The 20615-nt window shown below is 42.8% G+C and overlaps 1 protein-coding gene across 1 annotated transcript; it reads right to left on the bottom strand.

Annotated features, from left to right (window-relative positions):
* Window positions 1–13684: 13684 nt before the first annotated feature.
* LOC129118883 (taste receptor type 2 member 9-like) lies at window positions 13685–14638 on the bottom strand. Its single transcript, XM_054630496.2, has one exon. The coding sequence runs from the start codon at window positions 14636–14638 to the stop codon at window positions 13685–13687; it is 954 nt and encodes a 317-aa protein (XP_054486471.2).
* Window positions 14639–20615: the final 5977 nt, after the last annotated feature.

Here is a 20615-nt window from a genome sequence, read left to right as displayed (position 1 = left end):
TCAGACTTCTTCTGTTTAAAAGAATAAACTTAAAATTTTGGAAGTGAAACTGTGATAGGAGGGTTGCTAGATATTGAAGTATTGGGTGCATAGGTAGCCATGCACTCTGACTTCCTATGGATGAGAGTTACTTTCTACCAACCCAGTTAAGGTGGCTATCAAGTGTCTCTACTTGTTACAGGGTAACTATATCAGCTTTCAGTAAGTATTGAATTGCCCATTTCTAAGCTTTCTAAAAGAAACAGTGTAGTATTATTATTTATTTTTGCATCTTATGCATTTTCTACAACTTAAACATTTCCTTAGAGGTTCTGTAAAAAATACAAAACAGCACATAAAAGGGAGGTGACGTATACATCAGTTTATTGCCTGTTAAGTGTATTCAAGTGACAGAATCAACAACAAGTGTGTTGGCAAATGAGAAAAATCTTTACTTGAAATCAGTTATGCTGATGCAGTGCAGCAGTTATGGATGCAGTGTTTCATGTTCTAAGAAATGTTTGTGACTTTTTAAATTATCTTCAAAATGCATACAAGTTATTTCTAGGTACATTTTAAAAATGCTGTCAATTGTCTCTTTTTAATTATTATTTGATGTTTATGTTGTAGCAGTGAGAAACAGAATTGTGTGCTCAATGCTCTACAAAGGCACACCAGGTCTAGTTTCATGCTGGAAGGGCTAAGATGAATACTACACCCCCAAGAAGCCCAGAAAAAATAATGTACAGGTTTTATTTATAATTTATTTTCATTCAGATTTCATTTTGCTGATTAAAGCGACGTGGAACAGCTGGAAAATTCAATGTCTTAAGCTTGCCTGGAGGGCAGGGCAAAAATTGACAAGTGCTCTTACTTACAAAAGTTTTAGTTGATTGCAGTTAAAATTTATGGAAGAACAAATGTGGCAGGTTTTTCTGAGTAAATTAAACAAACTCCATCACTGTCATTGCAAACATTTCTTTACTGCCTTGGTTTGACTTCCTGATTTTTCTTCCATTATTACTGCAAGTCAGCACCAATGGAGTTACAGATTTTTCCTCAGGAACATTTTGAAAGTATATTTTTTTAATGTGTCTGAAGTTGGTAAAAATGAATAGATTAAGTTATGGTTTAGTTTCCTCTTAATTCTCTCTTAAAATTGATTTTGCTAAGAAAGGCAGAACAAGCAAGAAATACACATTTGTCTTCATCCTTTCCTACCTACTTTTTTTGTTGCAGTAAATGTTAAGACAGATAAATTTCTGTTAGTAATAGTGCTTTCAAATCCTTATTTTGCCCTCAAATTCATTCATCAAAACTTCTCACTGGTAGTAATAGTCTTAATTTTTTATAGAAGTGTCTCACAGAATACATAATACCTGTGTTTGTTAGAGCTCACATAAATCCTGTTCTGAGGGGTCATCTCTCCTGCAGCAGAGTGCCAGCTGAAGGAGCTGTCCTGGCTTTGCCAGTTCTAGCACTAACAAAATCAAACCTCCATCAAATTCACATTTTCCTTGTACCTCATCTGACTGGCAGATTAGCCCTTACACTGTATTATTTTTACCCACCATATTCCTTTTCATTTTTGTTATTTTCTGGCTGCTGTCATTTCTAGCTAATGGCCATGAAAGCCTGTGACATGAGCAGACCAAGTGCTTTCTCTGTTTCCTGGTTTGTTCCATCATGGAACTGTGCATTTTTCTTTCATTAAAAATTCAGAAGGAAGAACTTTGATTCCCTTGGGAAAGGAAGAACTCTAATAGAAGAGAAATAAAGCTGTTCTTTTCCCACTTCTCCCCTTTCTTAGCCACACCCCAAGATGAAATCGAATAGAGCAATTTTTATCTATGTTTTTAGCTATGGTTTCCTTAATTTCTGTTTTAAAATTTAGTGAAACTGACTTCCCAGTCATAAAATGGGTGAAATCATTACATGTCCAATCACACTAAAATTGATGTTAATAGATGGAAAGAAATTATTGCTGGATATTGGAGGAAGATCAGCTAATTTGTATCTATACACACAGAACACACACACACAAATGTCAAGTAATCACTCCCAATTTCCTTCACAAATTTCATTATAGCAAAGCAGCTGTTTGTCCTTGTTTCCAGAGGCATTTTGTAGTCTTGTGTGTTAGAGGTCACTTCTCTGGAAGGCAAAATGTACCTTAAATTCCTTTCAGGAATGTCCCACTTTGGTTAGCTCATATGGTAATGTGTTAGCAAGTTCTACAAATGTTTCCTGTGAGGAGAAAATCCTAAGGTAACTGTCAGCAGTGGGAATGAGTCACTTGGTAGGATTGCATCCTACATTTGAAATCTGACCCCTTGTATAAAACCAGAAGTTTGGTATTATGTCATGTAATGTTGTCCCTCGTCTCTTGCTCCCTATCTCTCCTTGTTCCAAGAGTTCAAACAAAAGAGGGTCTCCCTCCCTGTAGTGCTTGTCTGTATGCAGAAGCACTGGAAACCAATAAATTTTAGCTTCAGTAGTGCTCAGATGTGCATGGCTCACATGCATCCCTTTGCTTTCCTTTCCCTTCCATGCTGAGTGCTGTAATTTGGTAGGTGCTGAAGGCAGACTGTCCTGTTCTGACATGCCATTACAGGAAAAAAGCAACCACCCCCAAAAAACAAAAGAACAAACCAACCCAACCAACCAACAAAACTGCAAACCCAACTCCCCATCAGAAATACTCGGGTGCTTTTTTGTTCTAAGAAAAAAAGAATTGCTTATTATGTGTGGCCAGAGGGGTTGGGAAATACACCCTGCCTCTCTGTCAGTCTGTAGGCAGCAGAACTCGGAGCCTGTTCAGGAGTGCCAGTATATGCCTGCTTTAGTTGACCAGGCTCTCTTCTGCCAGACCCAAGTCCAACTCCTGTGGGAGCAATTCCCCACTATTCCTTCCCAGGGCTCTCTGTCCCATGCCCTGCTCCATAATGCAGGCTGGCCCACATGCAGCAGATTCTGCAGCTGTGTAGCACTGCTCCTGCAGCAGGTGAGACACACAAAGCTGCCGGTAATGCAGCAGGCTGTGCCAGGGACAACGGGCTCCTCCACCCACTGTCTGGCAGTGCTTGCCTCTTATGGGACCAGGCAAAGTCACGTGGATCAGATCATCGATCTGTGCAAGGGCAGGCAGGCTGCACATTCCAGGTCCATTCCTTGACATCCAACATGAAAGTGGGTTTGCCTGTGATTAATGCAGAGGTGGCTTGGACAGCACAAGTTCATAGGGCAGCCTCCTGTGAACTTGTCAGTCACTTCTCAAGCTGTCCAAGCCTCCCCTTTCCACCTCTCAACAATATATTCAAGAAGCCCTTACATATAGTTCCTCCACCTCACAGAGTGGTTGATCCCCAGATCAGTTTCTGTGTGCTTTACATGCCCCCCAGCAAAAACTGTGGAAGTGACATGCCTGTTCATACACCTCCCAGAACACATTCTGACCCTTCTTTGGGTCACAGTTTTAGCTCGCATGATATTTAAAGGCTGCAGAAACAAGTGCAACCTGCTTAGCAGTGTCTGACCCCAATAAAAAGGTCTGATCAATAGAGAAGCTTATCCAGGAGAGATCAATGTAGCCGAACAGAACAGCTACTCACCTTCCTGCTGTCATAGTTTTCCTCTGAGATCACCCCGCCTTGTGACTGAAGCTTTCTATTTTGAAGCACATGGGTACAGTTCCCTCTCCAACCATTTCAATCCTGAAACCACAGAGGGCTGTCTCATGCATCACAGGACTCCTGTAGGAAGTCTGTCTTTCTTTTCCTTAGCTCATACCACTGGTGGATTAACACTTCAAACTTCTGAAAGCCTGTTTCTACCTTCTGCTGTCAGTGAGGGCCCGGTTTTGGTTTCCAAAAGGCTTTTCCAGAAGTCAAAAATTTAATTTTTTGGCATAATACTGCATTTATAGTCTGTTTAATTCAAATTACCTAGCTAAGTGCTCTTTGTTATGTTAATTGCTCTCAGGGATGCAACTGCCCTGCTCATCTTGGATGCCAGGAAGGTGTTGACTTTTTGTTATTGTCACTGTTTTTATCCTGCACAGAACAGACCCTTTCAGATAGTTAATTTCTTCACATCCCTACCTTAGCTACTCCCAAGCCCCAGAGCATTCCTGGCATTTTTTGTGTGGGGTCTTCCTCTGGTCCTGCATGCTCTGGTGTAAGCTACTCCTGCTGGAAGTGAGGGAGTGTGTACATGCTGACAAGCATATGACAGGTTGCTGACCAGCAGCTGGAGCTCACTGACCTATTACAACACACCTCACTACTTGTTTCTCTCAGTACCCCTGGAGATAATGGCAGCCACGTAGAATAGCAAGAATAAGCAGAATTGGGGAACAGAGGATGCATCTCATTTATTTCCATTGCAGCTGTGCAAGTGCCAAGAGTGGTGACAGCAATGCCCACAATGAAAGTACAGCCCGCTGTCTTCCTCTGGGTGCTCTGCAGAGTCCCTTCACTTCTGCAGAGTAAGGATCACCAAAATCCCCTAGGAAAGCTTTCCAGGATCATGTCCTCTTAAGAACAATTTTTTTTGAAAGGTCGCTATGCCTGTAAATCAATAGCTAGACATATATCTGCATCTTTAAACATCTACACAATCAGGGGAAAAAAAAAAGCAAACCAAGCAAAACAAAATGAAAAACCAAAACCCAACCAAACTAAAACCAAAACAAAACAGAAAGCAAACAAAACCCCAAACAAACAAACAAGCCAAACAAAAAACAAAATCAAAACAAACAAAACAAAACCAAAACAGCACACATTTTAGCTATGCCTGAAGAAAGCAAGAAATTATTTTAAATCCTTCACTCAGCAGCCATCACTTTGAGGCTATGGAAAGGTACACCCTGCTTAAACTCAGCTATTGAGTAGCTGTTGCCGTGAAAGAAAAATGTCCTGGGATATGCTCTTGCTGCCTCTTCAGGGCTATCTTTGTTCTTCTGGGCTCTCCAGACTAGGTTGGGAGCAGACAGTACTGGATGAACAGTAGCTACCTGCTCCTACTGGCCAGCTTTCCTGCAGACACACAACTGTGTATGGCTGTCTAAACACATATAAACAAAAAGTCTGTGTGCCTCACAGTTCATCCAACAAGTAGGGTTGGAGGAAGCACGTTTAATGTCGCCAGTGCAAGTGGTTATTCCTGAGATGTCTGTCCTAAGTGACAGTATTTTCCTGAATTAATACAGACGTGAGCTTCTCTCCCCAGTATGGTCTGACCTTTACTCAGCTCCTTAAAATGTCTAAGTATTAAATATCTACCTAAATGCCACAATGAAATTGATACATGTCAATCTGAGATTTCATCTTCCTCTGCATGGTTAGTTAAACAGTAAAAATCAGCAGTACTACACAGAACTCCTCACTGATCAGTATTCTCCATGAGAGCCGAGAATTACCGCCATGGTTTACTCATAACTTCCTGACACACCTGATGAGAAGAGTGGCCTGGCTGAACAGAGAACTTTGGCTGGAACTCAGAAAAAAAAAAAAAAAGAATGTTTATGATGTCTGGAAGAAGCAGTAGGCAACTCAGGAGGACTACAGGGAAGTTCTGAGGTTATGCAGAGAGAAAAGTGGAAGAAACTGGAACTTAATCTGGCTACTGCCATAAAATACATTAAAAAAATGTTTCTATAAATACATTAGCAACAAAAGGCTGGCTAAGAAGAATCTTTTATTGGATCATTTATTGGATGGTTCTGGGTGGAAATGTACTGACAAAGAAGGTTGAGGTACTTCAAGCCTTCTTTGTTTAAGTCTCTGATAGTTAGAACAGTTCTTCTGCAGGCACTCAGACCCCTGAGCTGGACAACAGGGAGAAGAATGTAGCCCCCATAGTCCAAGGGGAAAGGGTCAGTCACCTGCTGTACCATTTATACACAGGTCTATGGTGCTGAATGGCATCCACCCAACTGTATTCAGAGAGCTGGTGGAAGAGCTCACAGAGCCACTTTCTATCATTTACCCCCAGTCCTGCCTCACCACTGAGGGTCCAGGTCACTGGAGGTCAGCCAGTGTGATGCCCTTTTACAAGAAGGGTTGGGAGGAGGATTTAGGAAACTACAGAAGACTGGTCAGCCTGATCTCAGCGCTGGGGAAGGTCCTGGAGAAGACAAAATTGAGTGCATCGTGTGGCATGGATAGCACAACCGGGGATTTGGCAGAGCCATCACGGCTTTCTGACATGGCACGGACACTTTAAAAAAAAACCCCAAAAACCAAAAATCAAATTTGGTCAAAGTGAGAGCCATCAAAAGGCATGGCATGCCATCAAGAGCAGGGACATGGACCAAAACTTGCCAAAATTGATCCATTCAAATCCCAGAAAGAGAAAAGGACTTACAAACATTCTGAAAAGGAGATATGCTGAAAAGAAATGCAATTAAAGGAAAATAAAAAGAAAAGGGGGAGATTTAGTGACTACAAGAAAGTGGTCTGGGAGAAAATGACATGCAGTGCAAAGGACCAAAACAGGCCAAAACTAAACTCACAGATGTTGCAAAAGCAGGGGAAAAAGTCAAGGAGGAAGACACAACTTGGAGGGGAAGATATCAATGACATGGCATGGATACTAAAAAAAAAAAAAAATCTTCCCCACAGTCAAAACCATATGCCATCAAGTGCAGGCACACGCAGCAAAGCTTGCCAAAATTGATCCCCGCTGAAGGCCAAAACAGAAAGGAAGGACTTAACAAACACTCTGGAATGGAGATAGCATCAAAGGAATTGGAGGAGAAAAAAAAAATTGGGAAATTTGGTGATTACAAGAAAATGGCCCAAGATCATATCAGGTGCAGTGCAAAGGACCAAAACAGGCCAAAACTAAGCTCACAGATGTTGCAAAAGCAGGGGAAAAAGTCAAGGAGGAAGACACAACTTGTAAGGGAAGATATCAGGGTCATGGCATGGATACTTAAAACAAACAAATAAACAAAAAACCCCAAAAAAAAAAAAAAAAAAAAAATCTTTCCCACAGTCAAAGCCATCAAAAGGCATGACATATCATCAAGTGCAGGGACATGCAGCAAAGATTCCTCCCTTGATCCCCATTGAAATCGCAAGATTCTGTTTCCCTTCCCGAAAGGAAATGAAATTTCCTTTTGGGAAGGGAAACGGAATCTTAAGAACCCTAAGAAATAGCCTTACAAGAACTCTGGAAAGGAGATATGATCAAATGAAATGCAATTGAAAAAAATCCCAAAAAACCCCAAAAACTGGGAGATTTAGAGTCTTCAAAAAATGGTCTGTGAGGAAATAAACTGCAGTGCAAAGGATCAAAACAGGCCAAAACTAAGCTCAGAGATGTTGCAAAAGCAGGGGAAATAATCAAGGAGGAAGACACAACTTGTAAGGGAAGATATCAGGGACATGGAATGGATACTTACAAAAAATTCAAAAAAACAAAACTCAAAAATCAATCTTGGCCAAAGTGACTCTTATCAAAAGTCATAGCGTGCCATTAAATCCAGGGACATGGACCAAAACTTGCAAAAATTGATCCATTCAAAGCCCAGAAAGAGAAAAGAAGTACTTACAAACATTCCGATGTTGTCATCATATTGCAAAGCTCTCATACTTTCTCCATGATTTCTCATGGGCAGCTCCTGACAGCACTTACTCCTCCTTCTTCACAGCACAGCCAACAAACTCCATTTCTCTTCTCAACCAGCTAACCCATTCTTTTGTAGCACTCTTCTTATTGGACACAGCTGTGGCCTGTTAAGGGCAGGCCTTTCCTAATCTTTGGTGATTAGTACAGCTGCAGCTCCTCAGGTTTGAGATTACCTTCTGCACTGTCTTCTTACAGTCTATCCCCCCACAATTCCCCCTTTTCTTTTAATTACTAAGTTGCAGCATCTCTAGAAAGATATGTTTCAGTAAATTGATATTATAACTTTCACATATCTCACTTAGGACTAACAGTATACAAATGTTCAGGAAACACATCACTGCAAGAACATACATTTCTGATTTAGTTTTGCTTTTCACAGTCTAGAACATCAACCTAAGTCTTTTCATAAATTAATGCTGTGTTTACTGTCTTTTGCAGTGCCCTTTGCAAAAGATAGTAAACCCAGTATAAACATATTTTGTGTAATTTCTATTTAACTTCAGAATGTGTCTGCGCACTGACCTGGATTCATTACTCAAACTTACATTATGTGTTATCAGAAACTCTTATACTTACACTTCTAGAATATTGACAATATCAATAGCTGTACAACTTTATAAGACAACTCACAAGAATAAGTTAAAGGCTATATATTAGGGTAGTAACAAATCAACAGTTACATAATTTTATCAATAGCTATATGACTTGAACAACATTGATCCAGTATCTGTTGAGTGTACTTATGCTTATGGAGTATAAACTTTCACTTATGCCCAGTCCAAGAACAATAGTTGCAATTCACAAACCAAATGCACATTTCATCAGCAAACAAATACACCATACTGAATGATAGGGCTACTCTTTCCCCAGCTCCAACTGCTGTTTTAATAATTCTCTTCTTCCTTTTACAGTTCTTTGTTGTATTAGTTAGCCACTGCAAGCCTCTCTTGCCCTGCTCTGTTTTCCACGTAGATGAAACAATCTGTTCTTCACTTGCTATGTTATTTCCCATTGTGTCCCTCAGGGCTCACCTGTACCCCAGGTGTTGAAATCTGTCAGGTCTGGACCAGGCAGCCTCCCCTGCTGCTCTCAGTGCTTTGTTGGGCTCCATCTCCAGCTGCACCTCGCCCTACAGCCCAATCCCAAATCACATCAGGTTACTGTGGAGATGGCCACTATACAGTTTTAGAGGGCTTCTCTTACATGCTGTCTGTGCAGCTCTGAGCTCTGTCTCTCAGAGCTCCCTATTGCTTTTGTTCCAGTGCTTGTGCAGCAGCGACTTAGCAAACCTCCCCCTGTACTCCTCAGGGGCCATGCTATTGCCAAGGCACTGGCTGCTGCTGTGGCCATGCCATTTGCCACTTCTATCACACAGCTTGTGTGCTCCAGCACACACTGCCATGTTACTTCCCATTGTGTCCCCAGTGGCTCACCCATACCCCAGGTGTTGAAATCTGTCAGGTCCAGACCAGGCAGCCTCCCCTGCTGCTCTCAATGCTACGCTGGGCTCCATCTCCGGCTGCACCTCGCCCTACAGCCCAATCCCGGATCACATCGGGTTACTGTGGAGATGGCCACTATACAATTTTAGATGGCTTCTCTTACATGTTGTCTGTGCAGCTCTGACTCTGCCTCTCAGAGCTCTGTGTTACAGCTTGCGTCCTGCTGCACACACTGCCATTCAGGGGGAACCCAGCACTGTCCTGGGTGTCCCCTGGACTGTGGCCATACCTTGGCAGAGGGGTGCAGGGCTGGCTCCAATGCACCAAATAAGTAAAGTGTGTAGCATCCACTCCTCATATCCAGAACTTTTCTACTTAGGGGTGGTATCTCATATGTTGCCCAGACTTCTACGCTTCCAGGTCTGCTTGGCTATGACTCATCTAGATTTTTAGGCTCTTGATCTGTCTGCTTAGCTCCTAGGCTCCTAGTCTGCCTAGTTCTACCATTATTGCTCTTAGGTCTGCAGTCATCTTCCTGAAACACCTCAAGATGATATCACTTAATAATCACAACCACCATGGGATCATGTCTTTACAGTCCCCTCTGCAGTACTCTACCCAAATCACCACAGGATCACATAGGGGTCACCAATTGTTTTTATACTATTGCAAAAGCTCCATACTTTCTTGACGAATTCTCATGGGCAGCTCCTCAGAGCAATGACTCCTTCTTCCTCACAGCACAACCAACAAATAACAGATTTCTTCTTGACCAGCTAACCCACTCATTTATAGCACTCATCCTTACTAGTCACAGCTGCGGCCTATTAAGGGCAGGCCCGGTCCTAATCATTGGTAGTTAGAACAGCTGCAACTCCTCAGGGGTGAGATTACCTTCTGCACTATCTTTATTTTGTTACATTCTATCCCCGCACAAGACACAACTTTGAGGGGAAGATATGAAGGACATGGCATGGATACTTAAAAAAAAAAAAAAAATCAAAAATCAATCTTGGCCAAAGTGAAAGCCATCGAAAGGCATGATATGCCATCAAGTGCAGGGACACGGACCAAAGCTTGCCCAATTGATTCCTATTGAAATCGCAAGATTTCATTTCTCTTCCGGAAAGGAAGTAACATTTCAGGACCACAGTAACCAAGGAGATCTCATCTGATGCTGTGGTGGAAGCAGGAAAAATGAAAGCCCTAGCAAGAGCTTTATGGCTACAGGAAATGAACTACCAGCATTTTCTCTCTTCCAAATGATGATAGCCATGTTTTCTGTGGGATATAAGAGCCAGCAGGACGTTACATGAATATTCATATCACATGCTCCTGATTGCATTGATTTGCCATCATAAAGACTTGGAATGTGACCCAGAGCAGTTTTCCATACTGTGCCAGCACTGGGCAGCCATTCCCATTGACTTCTGACACCTCTCATGTGTCAGCTTCTTCAGGCTGGGCACATCTGTCCCCATGGGCTGTGCAGGGTGGCTGTGCTGATGGACACCCTGTCCCCTGCAGTGCCAGCTGAGTGGGGCTGGTGCACAGGAGCGGGATTCTGTGCTGGCTGTCACATTCTCAGGGGTTTCATGGGGATGGAAAATGGATCTGCAGCGTGGTTCACTGGGGCTGTGGTGTTTGGTGTGGTGACATCTGCAAGGTGCTGGATTTTGCCTGCTGAGTCTTGTGGCATGGGAGGTTGTGAGGGATGGATGTTGCATTGCATTTAGGGAATGAGATGGATCTTCCAGTATTAAATATTCGTCCCCAAATGTTTCGGGTGTGTCCTGCCTGGCTTTGTCTGGCCTCGCTGCTGGACCAAAGGCGGCAGCTGTGGTGTTTTCACCCCAGAGATACCTTTGGCTGGCTGGGTACTGCAGCTGGGCGCTCAGAACAAGTCCAGGCAAAATAGGAACTCAGTTTACCTTTGGTGGAAAAGGTTGAAGCGACGGTGAAGAGAAAAGAAGCGGGTTCTGCCGTAGAGCTTAGATCCAGAGTTTTATTTCAGCATAGTAGACTTCTGACCATGGTAACAGCTCCAAACAGACAGAGACCAGGCCATATGGTCTCGTGTTCTTTTAAGCCCCGGGGACAGGGGGAGGGGAGGGACAGGTGAGGGCCAACCAGGTGTGAGGAGGGGAGGGGTCAAGGGATGTGGACGCTAGGACAAACCAATGAGCCCAGGCCTGGGGGGGCATCTGCCAATCACACGACACCTTGCTGGAAGGTTAAGATTGATGGGCAGCTCCTAGGCAGGAGGGCAAAAGGGGGAGGGGGAAAAGTTGGTGCACCTGAGGGGGATAGGACAGGTAAAATAGGAGATTGCACTGCAAGATTCCAGGGCTTTTGTGTGTAATCAACTGTGGCTTTCAGGTTAAAGGATCAAGTGTATGAACAGCAGTAGCAGGGGAAGAAGGGATGTGTGGCTGTTCCTGTCCTTTCAAGGCCTTTCACAGGGGAGATGTGTCCAGCAGAGTTGCTTACAATCTGCCTCTGCACCTGAGCTGCTGGTAGAAGTGACCAATTCAGGTTCTGTTTTGTATTTGCCAACACTATTTCATGTTTCACCTGCTGTGATGGGTTGCCCTCAGGCAGAAGCCAGAACTCCACTGAGCTGTTTTTTCCCTTGCACCCACAGGAAGGACAGGGGTGAAAAAGAGGCTGGAAAAACTCATGTTTCGAGATAATGGCAGGGAGATGACTCACCCCTTACTGTCATGGACAAAATGTATTTGACATCAGGAAAATGAATTTAATTCATTTAAATATAGAAAATAGAGCAGGATAATGAGGAAGAAATGGAAAACTTGATCCCACTCCCTCCACACCCCATTCATCTGAGGCTCAACTTCCCTCCTTCAGCCCCGGCTCCTCCACCTCCTCCCCCACAACAGCACAGGGCCAAGTCGAATAGGGGCTGCAGTCTTAACAAGTTGCCTCCTCCACTCCTAACTCCTCAAGCTGTTTCCCCAATTGAGGGCAAAGCCTGTTCCCTGGGTGTTTCACTGAGCCAGAGTGCACTGGGAAAAGCCGATCTCATCTCCAGGTGAGGGCAGGCCAGGAGAGCAGTCCCACAGAGCAGGCAGTCCCGTCCTTGCAGGCAGTGGGGTGCAGAGGACATGTGTGTAAGTCTTGTCATGTTCAATAAGAACTTTCAGAGTCACAGAATCAAAATAATGCACTTTATTGTAGAAATACAAATTTGGAATTGCTACTAATAAATGCACTCACTGGACTATTGGAATATGATCCCAATATTACCGGATGGAGCGTGCCTGGGCTCGTCCGGCCCTTGCTGCTTGACCAAAGGCGGCAGCTGTGGTGTTTCACCTCAGAGACACCTTTGGCTGGCTGGATGCTGCAGCTGGCACTTGGAACAAGTCCAGGCAAGCAGGAACTCAGGTTTACCTCTGGTGGAAAGGCTTTAGGCGAGGTGAAGAGGAAAAGGAGATGGACTCTGCTGTAGGGTTTAATCCAGAGTTTTATTCCATGATCTCAGATCTCTGAATCTTGTAACAGCTCCAACAGAATCCCGACCGCATGGTCCCTGTGTCTTTTTAAGGACGGGGAAAGGGGGAGGGAAGGGGGAGGTGTGCCACCAACCAGGTGGGAGGGGGGGAGTCTCAGGCGACAATGACACCTGGACTGGCCAATGACCCCAGGGCTGGGAAGCATCTTTTGAACTGAACCAACCAGACCACTGGTTGGTGGCTTGTTAAGATTGACGGACAGCACCCAGCAAGGGGGCAATGGGGAGGGGAAGGGAGAGGTTGGCACACTTGAGGGACTGGGATAGGTGGAACAGGATATTGCTTCACACGGCCACACTGGGCTAGCTCTAAATATATTTAGGAAAGAAGAAGAAAATAAGGAAGAGCAATGGGTAATTCATTTAGCTCAACTTCACCACCAGGTAGGCCTATGAACAGAATTTCACCAGGGTACAATCTGACAAAATCAAAAGAGCAAATCTTTACAAAGAGGTGTTCCCTGCACTGGGGAGGAGAGCAAAGCAATCCTGTTGTCCTGTCTGCACAGTGGGGTCATAGTCTCATCCTCTGCCAGGGAGGATTTGAAATGCCAAATTGATAGTTTTGGGAGAAATGCAGGAGAGGCTGCAGTCAAAATACCTCCTTGCTGCCATGGTGAATGGTGGTGGGCAGCTGTGGAGATGAGGGATACCCAGGGTTCTGATGGCGAAGGCTGTGAGCCCTGGGCAGAGGCTGAACACTTAATTAGCATCACTCCCTCTTCCACTGGGCCCAGGCAGAGGTAAAGGGGCTCTGCCTGATGATCCATCAACCCACCAGCAGACTCTCATGCGGAAATTAATCCCTTCACCACACAGGGGCTTAGGCATCGTTCCTACCATCAGGGCTAAATGACTTTGTTAATAACAAAAATATATCTCAAAGTTTAGCTAAATCTAAATATGATAATAATGTACTATGAGAATTAAATTTAGCTCAAAAGATACAAATGAAGTTTTCATAACTTGGATGTTGGAGAGTGAACATCAGTATCATCTACACTGCCTGGAGAGCTGCATCAGAAATGAAATTACTTGTTTTCTACAGTAAAAGATCAACATTTTGCATGGGCTCCAGCTTCTCTCACAGATCCTACTTCATGGAAAACTCCCACTTCACAGAGGAGAGAATCTTCAGCAGTGCATTTTCCAGCTTGGGATTGCTGAAAATCAGAATAAGGGAATGAACACCTGGAAAAGCATACAAATATATGTGTATAAGGAGTGTCATGATATTTTCTTTCTTCGTGGTATAAAGTATTGACAAGATCAAACATACAAAGTTGATGCTGTACATCACTAAGAAGGAGAGGACAGATTTCATGGCTCTGATGTGGGCATCCATGTTGAGGTCCTTCATGGAGTTGGTCTCCATCATGCGCTTGTGTCTCCAGAGAGAAAAGAGAAGGAAAACAGCAGAAAAGATGACTACCATGAATGAGGCAGCAAATACAAGGCCAGCAAGAAAATGAGAAGAGAAAAGATGCTTATCCTTTCTGATAGTTACTTCCCAAAAGTTTTCTTGGCAGGTGGAAGTGATGTTGTTCTTCTGCAGAGTTTCATGGAGGACATAGGTAACAATGACCATAGCCAGGGCTAAAATCTCTGTCCCCAGCAAGAGCCAGGGCACCATCCTGTCAATTTTTACTTTCAGGTAGATGAAGAAGGTGTTCCTGAAATTGGCAATTTTTATGCAGTAGAAACCACAAAGACAGGCTGAGACCCACAAGTTGGAATAATTAAAAGACGTTCCAAACGATGCGAGGACTTGAAGTATGCTTTGAACATGAAGAAAATTGGGAAAAATTTTTGAAATGAAGTGGTATACCCATGCAAAGCATAAAAAGGAAATCCTGGAGCATCCCAGCAGCAGCAAGATCTTCTCATTAGAGTTCAGAGATTTCTTTTTGACCCAGGCAATGCAAAGCACACAAACGATGAAAGCATTTATCCACGTGCCAGCAAACACCTCCAGGGTGATGATGGCCAAAGCCATGGCCCCATAGGAAGTGACATTGGATTGCTGTGGAGGGTGAGAAGCTTCCATGGTGCGAGCTGGGGAGCAGAGCTGTGCTGGCCAAGGGGGCTGTGGCAGCAGAGGCTGAGGCAGGTCAGTGGCTGCTGCTGGTGGAGAGTCAGGGATGGCAAGAGGAGCTTTATAGAGCTGCTGCTGCTGCTGCTGCTGGGGGGATTTTGGTGCCGCTGCTGCTGTGGGCACAGGGCAGGTGCAGGGATGTAAATGTGCTGGGTATCCCCTTACCCGGGGCCAGTGTCACTCTTGACTATTTGAATGTTGGTTTGGGCGGGCTGTGCTGGGTGACACAAACAGTGGAGATGTTTTTCTGCAGTGGAGAGTGTTTTGATTTTGATACCGATCCCTGTTTGATCAGTGTCAGGCTTCAGGATCTGGGTTCTTCTGTCCCCTTTTTTTGCCTATGATGATCACTCAGAGTGGGGTTTGCACTGCGCAAAGCACATCCAGAGCTGTGCGATTTGTGATCAAGTCATGGAATTCTATTCTGAAAAACATTTATATTGCTCTGCTCTACCCTTTGTGTCTTTTCCTACCAGTCTGAGCTCAATACAGGCCAAGGGAACATGTAGATATTTTCTACATAAAGTAGTTCAGGGCATTATCTTTGTTGCCATCTGATTTTAGAAACTATTTTAATTTTTGAATTATACAAGATTAAAAATAAATAGTAAATTCCTTTTTAAATCAAATGTATCTGTCTTGTATCTTGTTTTACTGGCCCTGAGCCCCAAGTTGACAACATTTCAGATTACATTATAACATGCAATAAAATTTTCCAGTGGTACCTGAACAATGCCCTGAATGTCCAAAATCCTGCTTGTTTTTCTCAGCACTATCAGTTTATCTAATAAAATGTTATCTTTCTATGACCTTTGCCAAAATTACTCCTGTCAGGGAATTTTGCTAACCACCTTCTGCTCTTTCATCCAGGGAGATATTTATATATGTGCTCCTATTTTTAATGTACACCTATTCGTTTTTTCTACCTAGAATTATAGGTACTTATAATACTTTAAAAGCAGAGCAACTGCTGTTGTTATCCTCTGCTGTGTATTTCAGATCTGAATGCTGGAGCTGTAGGCATTTGACAAGTTCAGTCTTGTGTTGATTTCAAGCCCTGCAAAGGTAAATAGACTTACCTAAAAATTGGGAAGGTTCATGGGTATTTTTTTTATTAAAATGTGGTTGGTGCCACTTTGATATGCCAGGTTTTCCAGCTCAGGAGACATTTGTTTTTGTAGGACATGAATTTCAGCACATTTCTCTGTCTGAGTTTTTCTGTGTTACATTGGAGTTAAAACCAGTGCAAGCAGATTAACAAAAGATATTATCTGCATTTAGTGACACCAGGTAGTGCCTGTGTCTAGGAATCCAGGGTGGATCTGCCCTTGGGTGTGGGAATACTGGTGCACAGCAGTTTTGGGCACTTCATACAATGTGGAGTAAGACCAAAAGACACCTGCTGTACTTCCCAGAGTGGAAGAGCAGCAGCTTTTCCCATCACCGAGCTTTTCCCAGAACTGCAGCCAATGGAATAATGTGCATGCATTGCCCTCCAGGGAGGACAAAATGCAAATGGTGCTGGAGTCCCTCTGCTGTGGAGACAGGCTGAGAGCTGGGGCTGTTCAGCCTGGAGAAGAGAGAGCTCCAGGCAGACCTTAGAACCCAGCACAGTGCCTAAAAGGCATCCAAGAGACTCCCTATATATATATATATATATATATATATATATCTATGAAAGCAAATACATGCTCTCAAAATGACTTATCTTTAGACATCTGCTTTAGGTTCTTGAGCTTTAAAGTTAAGGGTACTAAAACCAAGTGGTTTTCAGACAGTTCTGCTTTTGCTTCATTTTTTGCTTCCTTTCTCACATCCACTGCCAAACATGTGGAAATATGGCCTTGGTGCTGTGTTTTGACCTCTTTGCTTGCCTGTGAAAACAGCCTTGACATGCTGTATCTTGAGACATGCTTATTTTGCTACTAGTATGTCCTGTTCAGCTTAGGTGTCAGCAATAATCCTTCCTAAAAGAAAGTGTTAAAGAACATTCATTTATGTTAGGCGAAGGATTAGTGCTCTGGGGCCCTTCTTCTCTAAACAAGAAAAGATCTCTGTACTTTTTCCTCTGCAATGTTATCTCTTATGAATAGATTCCTACTTTGATTTGTTTAGAGAAAAAAATGTTGCTTAGCTTGAAGGGCTGACTTCTTTCTAGGACAGGCCCATTTCCTACTCAAAACCTACTTACTCAAGCTCTCTGCCTTGTGCTGTGGGTAGGGGTGTCATGGCACAAGCCCTTTTCTACCTAATTGCTGAACATAGAGGTGAACATCCTCACATCCATGACTTGTAATTTCAGATGTGAAATGGAGGAGCAGGATTCCATGCCTAAGCTAAAGGCACTCAGGCACTCCAGGGCACATGGGAGCGGTGGGAATGCTGATGCACAGCAAACTAGAGATTTATGGAGCCCTTCTTGACCCATGTTCCTGAGAAAGAAGATAGCCAGATACAGGACAAGAGTTTGTGATCTCTGAAACCCACCTGGAAGGCCAAGGATTACTGCTCTAAGTGACTGTTCTGGAGGCAGAGTGTAGCAGGTTGTTCATGGAGCATCAGATTTGGGATGGGATCAGCTGAGGAAAGACACTGTCAGGGGATTCATAATCATATCTCTCTTACTTCTAATCTTTACAATGTGGTGTTAATTATTAATTGAAAGCAGCACTGGGCCAAATTCTAATGGCACTGGAGTGCTATAAACCTGAAATAATTCTGCCTAAGAGCGTGGCTTTTCTCCTGTGCAGTCAAGGTGATAATGGTGACAGAAAACAAATGCAAGGGAAGGAGTCAGCAACTTTGGGCCAGAGGGAGAAGCTGTTATGTGAAGCCTGGGTGGGTCTTTCACCAGCTGCACTGAAGACATGAAGTTATCACATTCCTCTCTGCAATGCTCCTTCAAATGGACTTAGATAGCTGATAAGAGCAATGCCAGCAGGTGCCATTCAGGAAGAAATCTAACTGTTATAATAATGTTTCAAAGGTGGAAAGTCTGATGCTTATTGGCTGAAGTTCCATGGAAAGCTCAGCAATGTGCCCTATATATTGCCAGAGATGAGAGGGAGCAGTTTCTGTTCCCTCTGCAAAAATGGGCTCCAGCATCTTCCCACTCTGTGTGACACTTCTGCTGTGTTCTGTCTATGGTTCTCCAGTCTCTGTAAGTAAAACCTGATTTCTGTAGGCTCCTCTCAGTCCAGAGGCATCTCATACCTTATACTGGTTGTATTCCACTCTCCTCCAGGTGGGACAGCTCTCCAGTGAAGCTGGTAAGTGCTGTGTGAGCTGGTTTGAGTTCTGAAGCATTTCCTTCTGCTTGCTGTGAGCCACCACATCTGAACGCTTTATGTTTTGACTGTCTTGCAGATGCTGGAGCTGGTGAGATATTCAAAGACATTCCCCAAATCAACCTGGGTGAGTTCACACCTAAATTCTCATGAGGCCTGAAGAGTTGTGAGCATAATGCTGAATTTTCAGTATTGTCAAGGAGACTGATGGTCAGGTAGCTCATGGTAACAAGAGAATTAAAATCAAGTGAGCTCAGAACTCTCTGTGACACCTGAATATTTCCAGGACTGTAAGTCTATGTGAACAAAAGATGCAGATGCCTTTTGTTTCTGAATTTTGGACAGACCCATGGTGCTAAGGCAGAAAAACACTGTATGATTCGGGAGGACTCTGCAGTCCCAACTGCATTTTCTGTCCATCTCTATATGATTTTTATAAAGTTTTGCAAACATGTTTTGCTACACAACTTAGCTGTTTATTGATCACTGTCCTATTGTGTGACTCTTGTCACTGCCTGAGAGCAAGCAGAGCTCACCAAAGGTGACCATAGATAATTGTGCCACCACAAAGGCACTGCCAAGAAGACATTGCCATGAAGTAAATATCGAGTAGAAACTAGAAACTGCTGTTACTTTTATTGTTACCTGTAGCTCAGTGTATGGAGGCTGGTCCTTATTTATTTTCTGTAGATGCCCAAGGACATTAACTTTGTATAAGCAGGTTCAATGTGGCTTATGAAATGAAATATATTTGAAATTCATTGACACTATCTTTGATTAAATACCATTTCAGCTGCTGGACTGGACCTCTTTCAGGGTGATATCTTGCTCCCTGTAAGTAATTAAAAGCTTTCTGTTGCTTGTCCTAATTGTATTTTTGCTACAAATCAGCCCATCTCCCTACAGTAGGTACATCACCAGCTGTTAATTCCCTTTTCAGAAAAATCAGCGAAATGCCTTAAGAAATGAGACCTACAGATGGAAGTTCCCCATTCCGTATATTCTGGGTGATGACCTAGGTAATGCAGATGCTTTATTCAGATTTTATCTCCAATCCTTATTTGCACTGCAGACACTATGATTAAAATTTTCCCTTTTTCAGAACTGTTTCAAATTAGAAATGTTAAACTTCCCTAATAACTACTTACTGTAGTCTTGTTTATATCAAAATTGTTTTTCTTTCTTCTACAGCTAACATAGCAATCCACAATTTAATCAAATTCAATAATTTCTCTTTTCAATCATTTTTCCTTTGGTTCCACATGTGTATCTGTACATATCTTACCTCTCCAAAGTGAACAAACTGCAATGTAGTAAGGGTTCAGTCCTTGTTTTTCAGACCTGAATGCCAAAGGGGTCATTCTCCAGGCGTTTGAAATGTTCCGCCTGAAGTCCTGCATTGATTTCAAGCCATATGAGGGAGAAAGAACCTACATTTTCTTTAGCAAGCAAGATGGGTAAGGATAATATCAATTTCTGTTTAGTTTTGCCGTGTAGAATCAGCTGGGAGCTCATTCCATTTGACTTCAGCAGTCTAAAGGTTTGCTGTCAGCAGACAAAAAGAGGCCACCAGGAAAACAGCTCGCCTTAGATTCTTAGACAAAAAGCTTGCAAGCAGCTGCTCCCTCTGCTGACTGCTGTTTGGAGGATGAGTTCTGAAGGTGAATCCCAGCCTCTCTGGGTTTTCATCAACTACTTCCACTTTTCCATCTAGGGTTGTTTTCCATTTTGATGAAGACCTCCATGTACATCCTTTTAACTTACCAAGAATGTGAATGTGAATAACTAGAAGTTAAGTCTGGGAATTTTTGGAAGGCAGACAAAAAAAGAAGAAAAAAAAAAAAGAAAAGAAAAGAGAAAAGAGAAAAAAAAAAGAAAAGAAAAGAAAAGAAAAGAAAAGAAAAGAAAAGAAAAGAAAAGAAAAGAAAAGAAAAGAAAAGAAAAGAAAAGAAAAGAAAAGAAAAAGTGGAAAGACAATCTATTATAATATTTCTATTGTTTTGATATGGCTTCTTGTTAATGAATGGTCTCTCAAAATCTGAAAGGGTTTTATGCACAGAGAGTCAAGTTTTTCAAGAACTGAAAGGATTTATTTCCTACAGCTAAGTATGTTTTGAAAGAAAATGTAGAAAAGCACAAAAATCTCTCTGTATCAGCTGTGAATATTTCTTGTTTTCCCAGAAGTTCATGTTTCTGCCTTCAGCTCTTCCTTGAGTGTCCTACAACACTTATCTTACAAGTTTACAAGCACCATGATTTTTGACAAGTCAGTATTGAAGATCTTAATACTAGAAATGTATTTTCACACCTCTGGCCAATGCAAAGCATGGTTGCTTTTAAAAAGGACCAAATGTTGCTGTTCTAAGTACTCCTGGGTCTTTTCTCTAGCTCAAGTTATTGCAAAAATGCTCAGCCTGTTTCAATGAATTTACTGTTTCCATGTAGGTTGCGTGTTTTATGTTTTTTGGCCAAATGGCAGCTGATGCAGGACAAAACTTCTGTTTTGGCTTTCAAAAACACAGGGTGATCTTCCCTGACACAGAGGATAAGTAATGAAGTGATAGTTTCTGGGGCTTAGTCTGCTTTCAGGCTGGAGTATTTTTAGGGTATCAAGGCATGTGGTCAGCATCCAAATAATGTTT

Source organism: Agelaius phoeniceus, chromosome 3 (genome assembly GCF_051311805.1).
Source record: "Agelaius phoeniceus isolate bAgePho1 chromosome 3, bAgePho1.hap1, whole genome shotgun sequence".
Taxonomy (NCBI): Eukaryota; Metazoa; Chordata; class Aves; order Passeriformes; family Icteridae; genus Agelaius; species Agelaius phoeniceus.
The sequence above is the reverse complement of the archived record's forward strand: the minus strand, read 5'-3'. Positions and strand labels throughout refer to the sequence as shown.